Source organism: Perca fluviatilis, chromosome 1 (assembly GCF_010015445.1).
Source record: "Perca fluviatilis chromosome 1, GENO_Pfluv_1.0, whole genome shotgun sequence".
Lineage (NCBI taxonomy): Eukaryota > Metazoa > Chordata > Actinopteri > Perciformes > Percidae > Perca > Perca fluviatilis.
The window spans coordinates 37,545,184-37,562,238 of record NC_053112.1 but is presented as its reverse complement, the minus strand read 5'-3'; the positions used below and the strand labels follow the sequence as shown (position 1 = coordinate 37,562,238).

Genomic DNA, 17,055 nt, shown 5'->3' with positions numbered 1-17,055 from the left:
TGAGGGATGAGAATGTGTCATTGTGTTGTGTGATTTTGTGTGCGTTTGTTTTTTGTTTAACCCTATCTGCGAAACATGTTTTCAAGGCGCCTTGATTACCTGAGCAAAATGGCCAAATGGTATCATGGAAAGCCATACCCATAGACTGTACAGGTATATAAAACGTAGTTCCTGCTTCTGTCAGAGTCAGTAAAATGTTATTTTAGATATACAAGGATCGTGCTGACCTCTTCCTCTCTTTGCTTCCTGTTTTCCCAGGCGCGTTACAAACAGAGTCTGGACCCTACGGTGGACGAGGTGAAGAAGCTGTGCACGTCGCTGCGACGCAACGCCAAAGAGGAGCGAGTCCTCTTCCACTACAACGGCCACGGGGTGCCCCGGCCCACGGTCAACGGAGAGATCTGGGTCTTTAATAAGGTACCACACACACAAACAAGAAATGTGCTCTCACATTATTCATACAGTAGTAGGGTTGGGTATCGTTTGGGTTTTTTCCGATACCGGTGCTAAAATTATACTTTTAAAACGGTGCCTGAACCGAAATATACATAATATATTTATAATGTATGTAATATAAAATATTAAAAAAGGAGCACAATACAACAGTTGGCGACATTAAAGAACGGCTTGTTTATTGCTAAGGCCATATGGTCAAAATGAAATGATTGGTTAATAATGTAATAACAACAACTTATTTCACCAGTAAATTGCTGGTAAATGACAAAAAGAAGCACAGATGGGAAAAGGGTATTTTACAATAACTTTGAATGCACCATAAGGTTGGCGAGTTTCAAGTGAACGCACAGTCTGTGTTGTTTTTCAGACGACAGCTGCAGTCAGACTGTTAGGTCCCTCTCCAGGGAAATACAGTCACACTTTACACCGCTTAACGTAAGCTCTTTAATCCAGCTGGCTAACGCTAACGTAGCGTCCCGTGCAGCGATGCTTTTGAAAAAAAAAAAGTCAGACACCGAAATGTTCTTATTCGGTCTCTCTTACATCGGAAACGGTGTAAGCGTATTGCCTATTGGCACCGCATTTTGGTACCCAACCCTATACAGCAGTCTATATCCACGACGTTCCACTTCCGGGATTGCTCCGTTGCTGCCGGAAATTTCGCCGGATGTCCCTCTTTCCGGCCCAATGTCCGTTACCTTCCACTCTCTTTGTGTTGTCATTCTAACCATTCGTGGATTTGTGAGGACTATGGTTAACTGCTCCTCAGATCTCTGCAGGGTAAATCCAGACAGCTAGATAGACTATCTGTCCAATCGGAGTTTTCTGTTGAACGACTAAATCGCTATTCGCACAGGAATAGTATCATCATGGAACCTCGTGTGATTTACATCTGAGTTTTCTGCGGCGCATTTGCATGGGATAAGCGAAACCTGCTTTTACTAAAAATTAACGGACTTATCTGTACCACGAGAGTTGGGTACGCTGAGGCGCGCGGAGGACTGCCGTGGAGGCACCCACACAGCATCACCGTCAGCCGTAGTACAAAGCCACGGGGTGCGCGTTGACTCGGGGACGGAGGTCTCCGGTTGGACAGTGGTCCAGACTAGGTTGGCCATTAAAGGCGGCGTTTGCAGCAGGTTTAAAGAAATGCCAATAAACCAGAGCACGGTTTTCTCTCATCCCGGTATGCTGTGTGGACTAGCCAGACCCTCCTCCGCAGTGCCGTGGTGGAAGGTCTGGCAAAGGGAGACTACTCATACAGTAGCCACTTCTAGACCTTTACTGCATATAGGTTCCAAGGAATATATATATATATATATATATATATATAGATTAAGTTCATTTTGAACATGATAAAAATAAAAGATAAAATAGGAACATGTACATTTCACTACCAGCAAGAAAACCAACAAAACAAATACTCAGCAAACATTGTCTTTCAGAATGTTTGTAAATGATTCAAATTAGGATTTCCATGTTCAAAAAGGAGTCGGAAGAAGTAACCATCTGTTACAGAGATGTCACAGGCTGTGTTTACATGGGCATCACAAATGCAATTATAATGTGATTAAGAACCTAATCTAAGTAAACACTATACTCTTATTAAAGCGATGTAGCAAAGCTCCAGAGAGCATAATCACATGAATAAACACCTGTTGTGACATGGCAGTTGCATTTATTGAACTGTGAACAGACTCTGCTGCAGTCCAGTTCATAAAGTATGGAGCTCACATTGGGAGGAGTGTGGATGCCCTGTCCAAGTAGTCAAAGTCATCGCATGACGATTTTTAAAAAAAAGGAGCTCATGTCATGAATGTAATTACTTCAATTAAACAGAGTTAATAGGGGCAGCTGTCAAACTATGGAAACATATTATGGGGCAAATCTTGCTGTTTTGGTCTGGTTTGACTTAAAGTGCTCATATTATGCTAATTTTTAGTTCATAATTGTATTTAGAGGTTATATCAGAATAGGTTTACATGGTTCAATTTTCAAAAAGCTCCTCTTTTTACCCTGTGTGTTGAGCTCTCTGTTTTAGCTACAGAGTGAAGCATCTCACTTCTGTTCCATCTTTGTTGGGAGTCGCACATGCTCAGTACCTAGGTAAGGACTACTAGCCAGTCAGAAGTGGAGTATGAGGGCGTGCCCTGACAGTACCTAGGTAAGGACTAATAGCCAGTCAGAAGCGGAGTATGAGGGCGTGCCCTGACAGTACCTAGGTAAGGACTACTAGCCAGTCAGAAGCAGAGTATGAGGGCGTGCCCTGACAGTACCTAGGTAAGGACTACTAGCCAGTCAGAAGCAGAGTATGAGGGCGTGCCACGCTAGCAGCTAGGAGCATTATAACGCGTGTTACAAAGTGACGCACGTTCGTCACGGAAGGATTATGATATTATTGCAATATGTAAATCTACATTGACTCTTAATTTGACATATGGTTGGAAGAAGTAAAAATTGATCCAAAACTTTTTACTTCTTAAAACTTGACTTATATTATTGTGTAATGTGAGAAGGACTTTAACTGTTTTGCCAGTCACATTAACTTTAATGAGTGCATATTGAAATATTACACTGTGAAATCCAATTTGATAAACAAAATCTTAATGTGGCGATCCAAAAATTCCTCCATGCAGGAAAAACCTAAGAGAAAATCATTCCAAAAATATGGAACAGGGAGGGAGGGCGAGGACACACACAGACACACACACACACACACACACACACACACACACACACACACACACACACACACACACACACACACACACACACACACAGATGCAACACAGAGAGAGGGAGAGATTTTTTTCTGTTGCTGGTAAAGATCATAAGCTACTTTCGGTTTACAAATTAATTGTACCCAAATAACATTCCAAACGGTTTGAAAATATATTGCATCAAAATCCATATGTGATGAACCACGATTCATTGACATTACAACAGCTACATTTATATTGGATGACAATGTGAGCTTAGTCTATTGTGAACTTGCGAAAACTGTCCGATAGTGTGATGCAACAGGCCCTGATCGCCATCAGGGCCCTGATGAGATGGGTGATGCTGCTGCACTGATGCTGTCAAAAGCTTTGATATCTGGCTTTAGGCCCAAATGTGTTCCTGTACGTGGTCTTCAAGGCCACAAGCACAGAAAATCCCGCTTGACAGGGATATGTTGTGGCAAACGGCATCAGAAACATAATTGCCTTGTTGGAGAGCTCTGGGTCACATGCAACCAAAACTCAAAAGCCGCCCTGTAAAAATCTGTTTCAAAGAGCTGGATTGCAATACATCCTGGGGATGGTTGTCAAAGGGCTTCTGTGTCCTGCTGTGCTGTTTGCTGAGGCCAGGGAACTGGTCCTGCATCTGTAACTATAAGACCTGTAGGTGTGCTGTCACAGCTGCTGCTGCAGTGTCGGGAAGGGACTTCTCTTTAATCAAAAACTAAATCGCTAGTAAATGTAAAAGGATTATTATTTGAATTTTTTATATTGACTGGATCTCACTGTTTCCCTTCCTGCCTGGCTGTTTAAACGGCCTGCCAAAATAGATCTGGTGCGTATCTTTGGTGGAGTGGAGAGGCACTTCACGCACGCTTCTGCGCTCGACTTCCTGTCCTGCACTATCTGCCGTGTGCTGAATTGCTGCAGAGCTCTCCGGCATCCGGCAAAAATAGAAGCTCTGTATATCGCTGCCGGAGCTGGGACGTTGGGACGTTGTAATCAAATCAGTATATATTTATGTGAAGTATATACTGCTTGAGTGCCGTTTATCAATGGGAATCCATGTGTCCATACAAGGCTAGCAGCAGCAGCAGCAGCACCGTACCAGACACGTTTCTGGTGTGCAAAGATAGAGAAAACGCCACACAGCCGCCACGCAACTGACACGGTGTGCAAGCGGCCTAAAGCACTTACTTGAATGGCAACGATTGCTCGCAGGGGTTCATGGCGCCTCCAGAACGCAGCGCAGATGCGCCCGGTGGAAAGTAGGGGTAATGTGGTTGAAATTCATATTTCCTTTCAAGTGCTTGAAGATCCAACAATCACTAAAGCACGTGTCATGCAAGAGAGACGATACAAATGAATGGAATGGTCAAAGTTGTGTTGATGGATTCGCGACGTCAACTTATGCATCGAGCAGTGTTGCCAACTTAGCGACTTTGTCGCTAGATTTAGCGACTTTTGAGACCCCCTTAGTGACTTTTTTTTTCCCAAAAAGCGACTAGCGACAAATCTGGTCAGATTTCCAGCGAGCATGCAAGGTATTTTTCTCCTGTAGCCGCCAAAACAGTCTTCTGTTCTGTGACTGAGGAGCAGAGGAGCAGCCTCTCTCCTCTCTCCTCATGTGCAAGCAGCACAGGTATAAGGGTGGGGGGGACAGGGTGCGGGGGTCGGTGTAGGTAGGAGAGACGGGAGAAAGACTCCGCTGAGCTGGCCTGGCTCTGGGCAAGCCAGCCTTCTTTGAGAATTCTTCATCAATCTTTTTCCCTTCCTTTGTAGAATTTCTTTTTTCTTTACTTCAAAGATAGGTTACCTAAGTAATAATTATAAGGTAAAATAAATTCCTGTATTGAATTTGTGATTATTTGGCTAAAGAGTTCTATTTCTTTCTATCTACCTTACTGAAACAACAACTAAGCTTTATACAAATGATTGCGTAATGACGTCACAAATATGCAAATGAGCGTAAATAGCGACTTTTAGCGACTTTTGGAGCTGGTGCTAGCGACTTTCATCGGAAAAGAGTTGGCATCACTGGCATCGAGTAACATGCAAGAAAACATTCCACCTTAAAAGTTGCTGGTAGTTTCTTAGTCTAAAGTTCACTGTTAACTAATAAAGATAACAACAAGGCAGCAAAACATTCTTTCATTTTATAGTAATATTTGACTAATGTATGTAAACTTGCCACCGTAGGAACAGTGAGTTACATAACCTTCGGAATGAGCCACAACTTAACCGTGTGCGTGCACGCGCCACAGGTGCGCCCCGGCACTAAAATAAATAGCGCTACACCCCTGGTGACTGCGATGATTTAAAAAGGTGGTCGTAAAGAGACGTGCAGAGGTGGGAGGGAGATCGAAAACACCACAGAGGCATGGTTTTTGTCACCAAAGTAGGGATGATTTGTTTGGCACTGAAATTGGACTGAGGTTCTTGCAGGTGAAATGCAGCTAGAGTAATGGCACGGGTCCACTGCATTGACATATATAAAATGGACCAACAGAGCCCGTTGCTCTGGACGGAGACCAGTGAAGGCTATTAGAATCACTTTTCCGGTGATCACTAGCTTTACTGCGCAGCCTCCAACTGACGGAGACAACGTAAATGTGACGTGAGCAACGTGTCTGAAAGTTGTAAGTCTTCTGGTAGCTGTGCCAAGAGAAATCTCAATCATTCCCAATCTTACAGAGACAGAGAGTGTAGGTATATGTAAGGAGATAACATAGGCACAGGCTAATTATTGATCACTAACATGCTAGTTAACATTAGTAAACCTAAACAGCTAACGTAAGTCCAAACTGCCTGCGAGCTTCTCCTGTACTATACGGTAATTCCTCTACTGTGCGACAGTAAGTCACTTGGTTATGACACAATCGTTAGCCTATTTTTACAAAACCGTCTGCTACGGAGCCATAACGTGAGATACAAGGTAATGGAGCCTTTTATACATTGTCGTGTTTCTTTAGAAATAAACAATGGACAAATAGTCTTTAAACACTTCAGATGTAAAGTTATTCGCTGTCAAAGTGGCGCCAAAATGTGCTAGTCAGTGGAATGCTAACGGGAGGTGATCTCTTTGTAGCGTCAAAATGGCGCCATAGGAGGTTCGAGTTCTGAAACGAAGCTTACCCCCTTGGTCCACTGTGGCGTTTTTTGACAGCAGGGATCGCCCCGCTTCCCAGCATTGGACGCTCGATGGGCTAGCCACTAGCAGTTATCGGTTTCTCTTCACTGACCACTGACAAGCTAAGAAAACTGGCTACACCCTCCTACAACCGTGATGGCTGCACCTGATTGGACGAACACGTCACATGGGGCTGTCTGCTCGCGGATTTCGAAACAGACCAACATGGTGGCTCGTTTGGAAACTTTCTCTCTATTCTCTCTCAATTTTTCTATGTTTTTGTTGTTTTTACCGATGCGGCAAGGACTGAGCCTCTGTACATGGGGCGCACGCTTTACCAGGTGAGCTACACAGGCACCCCTTTTTCCGAGGTTTTTGTAAATTTTCCGACGTTTTTGGCACATTTTCCTCCTTTTTTTGGCATGTGTTCAGATAATTTTGTTATGTCCTATGATGGCTAAGGAATATTTTTGCCTATTTATTTATTTTGTTTTTTAGGGCCCAAACAGTAAGTGAGAAAGCTATGTAAGACATGGAATAGTTTTTTTCTCTTTAATAAAAGGAGGTCAATAAACTAAACCTGTCTGGCCCTTGATGTGATTCTTATTTTCGAGTTTGGCCCTTAGTGAAATTGAGTTTGACACCCCTGCTATAGACAATGAATGATGGCTGAGGCTTGCCAGCGGACACGTACCATGAGAGTGTTCCTCAAAAGGGTCCTGGGCTCCTCGACCACTTCCTGTGGTCACAACTAAACATCACCCAGTCCACCTGCATTCCGTGATCTTAGGGTTGAGTTCAGCTGTAGAGACTCAGTGAGTTGAAAAACCAGACATAAAATCTTGAGTTGTTCATCGCCTCGTCCTATAAGTAAGCACCGACTCACAATGATGCACCACTGCTGTCTGGGCTTAGCTGTTGCCTCGGCGTCCCCAGTACACCCTCGGGCCTTATGCCTCCCCCCCCACCCCCCCCCCCCCCCATTTCCTCCACATTTTACCACTTATACTTATTCCTTTTCCCATAAAATTAAGCTGCTGTGTCACTGGCTGCTCAAACGTGAGATGATTGGGGTGAAGTGGTGTTGAATCAAATTTTCCATTAAGTATAGGGTATAACACCTTTTATAGCACCATGGTTATTAGATTTATTACTCATCGCCTCTTTCTGTGTTCCCATCATCCTCATTTCTGTTTCTCTCACTCTCCCTCATTATCATTTTCTCTTTTCAACTGTTTATCTCCCCCTATGCTCTGCCCAACTCTTCATCAAACAGATGACTGGTGAATTATTAAACACAAATCTATAAAATTGAGTTTTCAGCAATAGCACGATGCCTTGTGTCCCTCCTCCTAAACTATCTCCTTTCTCATCTCTCTTTTTTTTTTTCTCTTCTCTCCTCTCTTTCAGAACTACACCCAGTACATCCCGCTGTCCATCTACGACCTGCAGACGTGGATGGGCAGCCCGTCCATTTTTGTCTACGACTGCTCCAACGCGGGGATCATCGTCAAGTCGTTCAAACAGTTCGCCCTGCAGAGAGAGCAGGAGCTGGAGGTGGGCAGCCGCACGGACAAACAACCCTCGTGGTTTACGGCATGTCACAACACCGCAGCCATGAATTAGTACCAGGGTTGTAATTGGAAAAACACTCCAAGAAGATTAGGTGTGTCATAGAAACACAAACAGGGTGCAACGAACCGCTGGTATTTATGAGTTATTAATGGGAAAGTGGGAGGCTTTGTCACTTGCACACACGCCACTAAATCACACGCACATACACACTCGCACTCTCTCACACACACTTGCACTCATATACAGTATACTGTATTCATAAAGGAGACAACTCTGTCCAGGATGTTGTCAGTGCCAGTCAAATGGGCAGCTGGCTCTAAATCATTGAGTTTTGGTTTAGTCTTGGGAGTACGTACGCACACAAAAAAAAACACACACACTCACACACACACACACCACTACCAGCCCCAATCCCTCTCACCGCTTCATCTTTTTATTACGTTTTCTCTCTCTTTCTCTCTCCCGGCTGCAGCGTGTTATGTGAATCCCTAATGAGACGGTGCTGCCATTCATTTCAATTATTCATGGAGAAGTTTCAGCCAGACTGTAGATTAGCTGGGAAACGAGTGAGGGAGGGAGGGAGGGAGGGAAGGGGAGAGCAGAGAGCGAGAGAGTACAGGATGAACATTACCGAGCAGAGAGTAAAGCAGAGCGGCTGTGAACGCCGCGTTACCTGCGAGTTAAAGTAAAGGCGAAGGCAGCAACTAAACTGCTGAGTTGCCGCAGTGTTAGACAGAGCTCGTCACAAGTGTCTCTCCATCCTCGGCCCCTGCTGCTCCTTTTCTGTTTTAAGTTTGCAGGGTTCGTGGCATGGCTGCACCTTCAGGGCTAAATAGAATACAATTGAATAGGTTTATTGCCATTTGCACAGGTACAGGGCCGTACAAGTACATTGGAACTTTTGTGCATTGCTCTTAAGCCCAGTTCAGACCAAAGATTCGCAACGAGACAAAACTGTTTTAGAACGTTGCAGGGAGAAGTTGCAGCGGTCTGAACCGGCCCGACTCCGCTCGACTCAAGCCGGCTGAGGGCGTCGCCTGCGACTCTGCTGTTCAAATCTCCAGTGGTTGATTTTAGAACATAAGGAACGTCACCTGTTTCAACAGCCAGTAGAGAAGGCAGCTGCTAAAGTCACCTATAAACTATAGAAATAAAGTCATCCATAATCCATTTCATTTCTACTGTATGTTACAAACTGTCAGCTGGTAACCTGACATGCCAGACCCACATCAAGATGTTGGGTCTGGGAACTCACCATTGGCAGGGCTCAATCCGAGGGTTGTCTTTCATATTCCCTCTGCACGTAATAGGACAGAGCTACAACCAACCAAAGCAACGAAGAAGGTAGCGAAGCTAGTTGATAGATTCAACTTTTGCCGTATCCGGTCGGCAAAACTCGGAACACATCTTCCTTTTTTAAGAATGACTTCCTTTTTTAAGAAGTGCCGTTCTTTGTTCTTTTCTCAAAGAAAAGCTGAACTCGAAGTCTTCCAGAGTCGCGGCCAAAGCCGATTCCAAAGACCGCTGTTTGCCAGCAGCAGCAGCAGCAGCCATTTTCTTTGTTTTCAAGTAGCAGGTATTTCATGCGGAACCGTCGCAACTCTGCCGTCATTATGTTAAGCCCGCCCACCGACTCAATACACGGATGTGATTGGCCCAGCCAGAGTTTATTTTTTCCGGCTCGCAAGCCAACGGAGAGTTGCTAGACGACCCTGGCTGCAAATTACATTTGCTGCCGCTAGGGTGGTCTAGATTTCTAGGCTAGTCAGCTGGTAGATGGAGGCTCAACGAGAAATCCCATGAATAGAACATTATCGCTGATTCATCACTAGAAATGCAACAGTAGCAAGCATCTCACTATCACTAACGTTATCCACATCCATATTGAGATGGAAGCACAAAGAGTCGTTGGTATGGAGACGAGACACCGTCTCAGCTCGTCTCATTGGTGTGAACTAGCAGGTTTTAGACTGCTGCAGACTAGAGCTTAGATCGGCCCAAAAAAATCAAGCCCGTCCCAGCCCGAGCACGTGCACATTGTGCAACAAGGACGAAGCATGTAAACTGGGCTGTTTGTTTATTAAGCCCAGCAGGCCCGGTGTGATGCGTGCGAGTAGAGGGGAGACTCTGAGCATGACACGTGTTGCATTTTATAACTGCAGCCTAACTTTTGTACACATTTGTTACTTTTATATAGCCTATATATATTTATAATATTTCTGATTATGGCATAGCTTTCTCCCCACCCAATTAGGCTTTAAAAAAAAAAAAAAAAACTCTACTGCAGACCGGCGCCAAAGAATTTCTAATAAGGGAAGAAGTTCCACTCCCTTGTTACTTCCGGCTTCCGAACTGGTTGCAGTTCCACTCTGGTTCCATATAGGGGGCGCTCACAGGCGAGTGCAGAATGAATGGAGGTCTATGGAGCTATAGCCCTCAAAATCCACTTTTCTCAGGATATAATTTTTGTCTAGTAATTTGAATGCTGCATTCAAAAGGGGAGGCAGAGAAAATACACACTGCTGGGTGTTAGATTTTTTTAAAGTGGCTTTTTTTCCCTGAAAAGCCTTTTAAAATGTCAATGACGTCATACACATCGTACGGCTGGAGATACTGCTTTACACACGAGTCACTTCCTTTGTTCTCTCGAGGCATCGACAACACAGCTGACAGGTTAGACTCTCCCTGTCAATACACGTGCTAGAAAGAGGTTTGGTAATGTTTTAAAGACCACACTGAAATATTCACTCTGACATTCTGGTTCTGCTTTGGATGCCGTCAAGCGGGAAACTACAATCAAATCGGAGATTTCTCAGCCGTTTAGCTCCATAGACTCTCATTCATTTTGCACTCGCCTGCGATAACCTCCAGATAAATAAAAGTAGAATCGCAAAAGACATTCTTTTTTTTTTTTACTTAAGAGAAACGATAGCAGCTCAGCTGTCAATGAAGTATAGAGGTAGCTCAACACAGTGCAGGCTGCAGTCACATCACTTGCAAGGTTTAGTAAAGGTTTTTCTCGAACTATTCCTGGAACTATACTTCGTCGCTGTGGAGACAATTTTTAAAAGCAACAACACCATCCATCCATCCTCGTCCGCTTATCTGGTGTCGGGTCGCGGGGGCAGCAGCTCCAGCAGGGGACCCCAAACTTCCCTTTCCCGAGCCACATTAACCAGCTCCGACTGGGGGATCCCGAGGCGTTCCCAGGCCAGGTTGGAGATATAATCCCTCCACCTAGTCCTGGGTCTTCCCCGAGGCCTCCTTCCAGCTGGACGTGCCTGGAACACCTCCCTAGGGAGGCGCCCAGGGGGCATCCTCACCAGATGCCCGAACTACCTCAACTGGCTCCTTTCGACGCAAGGAGCAGCGGCTCTACTCCGAGCTCCTCACGGATGACTGAGCTTCTCACCCTATCTCTAAGGGAGACGCCAGCCACCCTCCTGAGGAAACCCATTTCGGCCGCTTGTACCCTGGATCTGGTTCTTTCGGTCATGACCCAGCCTTCATGACCATAGGTGAGGGTAGGAACGAAAACTGACCGGTAGATCGAGAGCTCTGCCTTCTGGCTCAGCTCTCTTTTCGTCACAACGGTGCAATAAATTCAATGTAATACCACACCTGCTGCGCCGATTCTCCGACCAATCTCCCGCTCCATTGTCCCCTCACTCGCGAACAAGACCCCAAGGTACTTGAACTCCTTCACTTGGGGTAAGGACTCTTCCCCTACCTGGAGTAGGCACTCCATCGGTTTCCTGCTGAGAACCATGGCCTCAGATTTAGAGGTGCTGTTCCTCATCCCAACCGCTTCACACTCGGCTGCGAACTGCCATCAGGACCACATCATCTGTAAAGAGCAGCGATGAGATCCCCAGCCCACCAAACTACACTGCACTGCTCTGCCTCTGACATAGAGGGCGTATTAGTTGGATTTAGGAGTTCCTTAAAGTGCTCCTTCCGCCGCCCTATTACCTCCTCAGTTGAGGTCAACAGTGTCCCATCCTAACTGTACACAGCTTGGATGGTTCCCCGCTTCCCCCTCCTGAGGTGGCGAACAGATTTCCAGAAGCACCTTGGTGCCGACCGAAAGTCCTTCTCCATGTCTTCTCCAAACTTCTCCCACACCTGCTTTGCCTCTTTCACTGCAGAGGCTGCAGCTCTTCGGGCCCTTCGGTACCCTGCAACTGCCTCCGGAGTCCTCTGGGATAACCTATCCGGAAAGACTCCTCCTTCAGTCTGACGGCTTCCCTGTCCACCGGTGTTCGTGGGTTACCGCCCCTTGAGGCACCTAAGACCCTAAAACCACATCTCCTCGCCGCAGCTTCAGCAATGGAAACTTTGAACATTGTCCACTCGGGTTCAATGCCCCCAGCCTCCACAGGGATGCACGAAAAGCTCCGCCGGAGGTGTGAGTTGAAAGTCTGTCGGACAGGGGCCTCCTCCAGACGTTCCCAATTTACCCGCACTACCCGTTTGGGCTTACCAGGTCTGTCGAGAGTCTTCCCCCACCCCCTGACCCAACTCACCACCAGATGGTGATCGGTTGACAGCTCCGCCCCTCTCTTCACCCGAGTGTCCAAAACATAGATCAGATGAAATGATTATAAAATCGATCATTGACCTTTGGCCTAGGGTGCTCTGGTACCAAGTACACTTATGAGCATCCCTATGTTCGAACATGGTGTTTGTTATAGACAATCCATGACTAGCACAGAAGTCCAACAACAAACATCAGGGAGATCAGGGAGGCCGTTCCTCCCAATCACGCCTCTCCATGTGTCTCCATCATTGCCCACGTGCGCGTTGAAGTCCCCCCAGCAACATCACCAAAAGATCACAATTTACAAACTGCAAATTTGCTTCTTATTTTGGCTAAATGACTGCATGTTGAAGGTGAATTGACTCCCTCAAACCTTTTTTTTTTGCCTAAAACTCTGAGAACGCAGGCTTTCACAGAGGAGTGGAAGTAGCCTTGGCTTCAAATAGAGCCAGAGAGTAGGTGATGGGACCACAAACTCCTCACTCTTGTAGCCGGTTTGTACAAGGGTTACAGAGTAATTGGCCACTTGGGGTTCTCCCAAGGCTGTCTGTTGTCAGTTGAGTGTAATTCTAGTCAAACCTTAGCCATAAGGCCTGGGAGGAAAGCTGGTGAAGTGGCTATGGTTATGGTCAGCTGAGAGACGGCGCGTGGCTGAGGCAAGAACGGACATTTTTTGATACAATATTTCAGTTTTTCAGGGCCTAATCTGTCTTTGCTGCATCTTTTACGGTTTAACTATCGTGTTGCGTCGTGGGGAAATAAATAGAGGAAGTCCCCCTGGTAAATGCAGGGGAAGTTGCAAAACGTCCATAAGCAATTTCACTTTTCCACCTGAGTGCGTGCGTACACACACACACACACACACACACACACACACACACACACACACACACACACACACACACACACACACACACACACACACACACACACACACCAAGAGGTGTATAAATGGGCGAGTGGGGGTAATGGAAGATGCTAGGACTTCCAGAGACTTTTTAATCATTCAGGAGACTATCTGAGCAGGGAGTCCCCCACCTCGCCCACGCGCTCCTGCACCCGCATCCCTCTGCCGCGACACGACACCACACACACACACACACACACACACACACACACACACACACACTTTGTCAGCCATTTTTAAATAGACACACAAGCGCAGTGCACACGAATCACAAAGCACGACAGGCCTAACTCACCGGGGACTAAGATTCTGAGATGCCGTGATGAAGACAAGAGCATGAAGGAGATGGCTGAGGGGATGGTATGAAAGGTGGAGGAGGTGTTTCATCACTCCTCCACAGCACCATATCAACCTCCTCCTGCAGTCCATTCAGTGTGTGTGTGTGTGTGTGTGTGTGTGTGTGTGTGTATGTGTGTGTGTGTGTGTGTGTGTGTGTGTGTGTGTGTGTGTGTTTGTTTGTGTGTGTGTGTGTGTGTGTGTGTGTGTGTGTGTCTGCTCTGAGTGCTCTATTATAGGCCACCTGCTTCCTTTTTAAATATCTCATCACTTCCTGCGTGCACTCAGCAAACATACTCGCTGCATTAGCTGCCGACAGAATTGTGTGCGTTTGTACCCTGCAGCACTCACAGCTAAGACATGCTTGTGTGTGTGTGTGTGTATATATATATACACACATGTGTGCGGTTAGATGTTTGTGTTGCTGGAGTTTCCAGGATGCTCACATTAAGCCTTCACCAACTCCTTCTATCACTTTAATGAATAATTAATGCACGGCTGTAAAATGTATTGCTCGACTAGAGTTGCGTTTTGGTAACGTGCATGACTGTTCTCCTGTGCTTTCCTTGTACTGTAGGATTAGTCTCATCAATTAGTGTCACTTAAAAAAAAGAAGGGAATTCTCTGCATTTCAATTGTACCCTGGTATCCCCAGTGGAAGAGAGAGAAAAGAAAGCTGTCATGGTGATTTTCATGGTAATTTGCGAGATTACAGTATGCTAATGTGATAATTACAGTGGAGGCTTGGCATTAATCAGCTTCTGCTGGCAATGTTGTCCTGTTTACCGTTCAGATTACTGCGGCACGCCATCACCCCCTTCCTTCCACAATCTCTTTCAGGAGACGATGTTGTTCTTATGGCGACACAATGAGAAGGCTTTAGAAACGCACGCCGCTTTGTTTGTGATGTCTGTCTCCGCGAGCAAGGCGACATTTTCCTCATATGAGAGAGAGAGAGAGAGAGAGAGAAAAAAAAAAAAAAAAAAAAAAAAAAAAAAAAAAAAAGAGAGAGATTATGTTCCAAGAAGATTTGGCACAGATTCATCGGCACGGCAGTGATCGGGCACCCACTCACGCCTGCAAGCATTTCAAAGAGGAATGAAATATGCATGTTGATAATTTACAAAATGCAGTTACACAGTTCATTACACCCCTCCCCCCATTCATTAAGTCTATTCTTCTGTATTTTTAATATCATTATTTATTCCCCGTGTGTGCAGAGCTTCTTATAGAGCGCTTCTCTTAAAAACATAATGTCTCACACTGAGATCTGAGCTTCAGCTGCTGCTGCCTTATTATAGAGTCAGCTAATGAGTTATTGGACTAGCAGAGAGCAGGGAGGCTGTGCAGTGTATACAGGAGTAGGGAGGTATTACATAAATCTACAGTACCTCATCACATGCCAGTGTTTTTCAGTTTTGTTAGCTTAACTGGAAACCGGATTGAACTTTTGATTCAGGTCATAGCGGTTTTATGAATAAAATACTGATGTTTTATTTCCCTTTTTTTTGTGTGTTTTTGAATTTTCAAGGTCTAAAGTCAGAATTGCAATTTTTCCTGTTTGGTTTCCCGGGCAGCCTGCTGGGTTCATTGTGTTTGCTTTCTTGTCTTGTTTCGTAACTGACTCAACTCACCCTCTGGGTGCAGAAAGACGAGGACGTCCCCTCAGTGCTTGCCCCGGTTCGTGTCGGTTTTACCCCAACTTGCATCAGACGCTGAACTACAGCACACACAGTACCTGGGAGGCCCGAGGACCAGTTTCCATTCAGGAGCTCTGCTGTGTTTGCGCTTGTGTTTAAGGTCTGGGTCATCAAAGCCAAAGCCAAATCGGTCATTTCTTTCAAAACCACGTTAGAAAATACTACGGAAGAGGTTTAGAATTCTTTTAGAAGACTTAACTTTAAAGTCAGAATTCTGACTTCAAACTCAGAAGTCAAATGCATTTTTTTCTGAAGTCAAACTGTTTTTTTCACCAGTTGTGTCCAGGATGTTTTGGTCGGCCTGAAATCATAGCTTGATGATGCACTGGAGTCATACTTAACCCCTCCCCTACTATACTTTATAAAAACTACATTGTTACCAACGTTGGTATCATTTTGTCACCAAAATATGTCTGAGTTTATTTGCAAAGCTGATGTCAGTGATGTTGCTACTCCCCACAGTAGGCTGCTTGAAACACAGACTATCAACACACAGGACGACTTGACCAATCACAGTCCTTGCGGTCTGCCAGCAGTTCCTGCTCAGCGTCTTTATTGGACTTGCATGCAGCGTCTCCGAGCCGAGAATACTGCTTATTCTTTCACGATTTTTGAAACATAGTTTTATATACTTCAAATTTGGCTGGGTGGTTAATACCACATGGTCCTGTGGTGTGACAAACTCACTTTGGTGGGTGTACTTTTTCTGAAAGTGTGCGTGTCTGTGTATGTTCTTACACTCCATGTCCACGCATGCTTAGATGATTGCTTGTGTTCTTTTGACAGATTGATTGCCAGGGCTTTTAATGTACTCTTGACAGTCGGTGCCAGACAGTTTGTAGATTTCTCACACTCTCTCCTGCTTAGCTTTCAGGCCTGTAGCCCCAAAAGTTTTTGCAAACACCGAAAGAGTTTTTATCCTGATGTGGTCATACCCAGATTCTAGTCAGAATATTAATCTGATACTGCTCCATTGGGCTGTGGTTATGGGGCGTGTTTCAACCGAACCAGGAAAGAAAATGCCTCTGCACTCAATTGGATAGACGTCCAACCAATCAGAGCAACGGAGACAGACGTCACAGAAGCTGCGAGTCAAAGGCAGGCTTCCACAGAGCAAAGGCAGAGGCGGCGTTTCCGTTTTGTGCGGGTGCATCGCGGGTTCTCTGTTCCTCCTTTTAAAATGAATGCGCTGTCGATCTTTGTTGTAAATGAATTCAACTCAAGCGCTCTTTGGTGACGTGGTTGATTACGTTACTGTTGATAATCTGTCCATCATCATATAAAGCCCGCCCTGACAATTTGATTGGTCCAAACAGCTCTGGTTCGAGCATAGTTGCTCCACAACGGATCAAGTCCAGACCGAACTTCCCGACCTCAAATGTTGTGGGCGGGGCTAAGTTCGGCTGGCATCCAGGCTAAAGAGTTTTAGCACTTGAAGCAACCTTTTCTGCCACAGTAAACAGCTGTTCAGGGTGTCCACAGCTCTTCGATAGGTCTTGAACTAACGCAAATGTTTCAGTGCAAAACTGAAGTTGGCGAGTTGCAACTGCTGGAGGGAGCGTCATTGGTAGGACTGAACTGGTTCTGCATTGGAACCGGTTGCAAATGTTCCTACTCTAATAATACCGCAAGAAGAAGTTAAAAGACAGAAGTGGAAATCAAAATCAATAAAATACTAAGGAAGAACATAA

The 17,055-nt window shown here is 45.5% G+C and overlaps 1 protein-coding gene across 4 annotated transcripts in view; it reads left to right on the top strand.

Annotated features, from left to right (window-relative positions):
- Positions 1-17,055, top strand: part of rptor (regulatory associated protein of MTOR, complex 1) — a 239,582-nt gene that overhangs the window by 84,979 nt on the left and 137,548 nt on the right. For all 4 annotated transcript variants that reach the window (XM_039816705.1, XM_039816691.1, XM_039816698.1 and 1 more), the window contains exons 5-6: positions 259-417; positions 7,717-7,863. In XM_039816705.1, the coding sequence (XP_039672639.1) occupies positions 259-417; positions 7,717-7,863 (306 nt within the window). The remainder of the gene's footprint in view (positions 1-258; positions 418-7,716; positions 7,864-17,055) is intronic.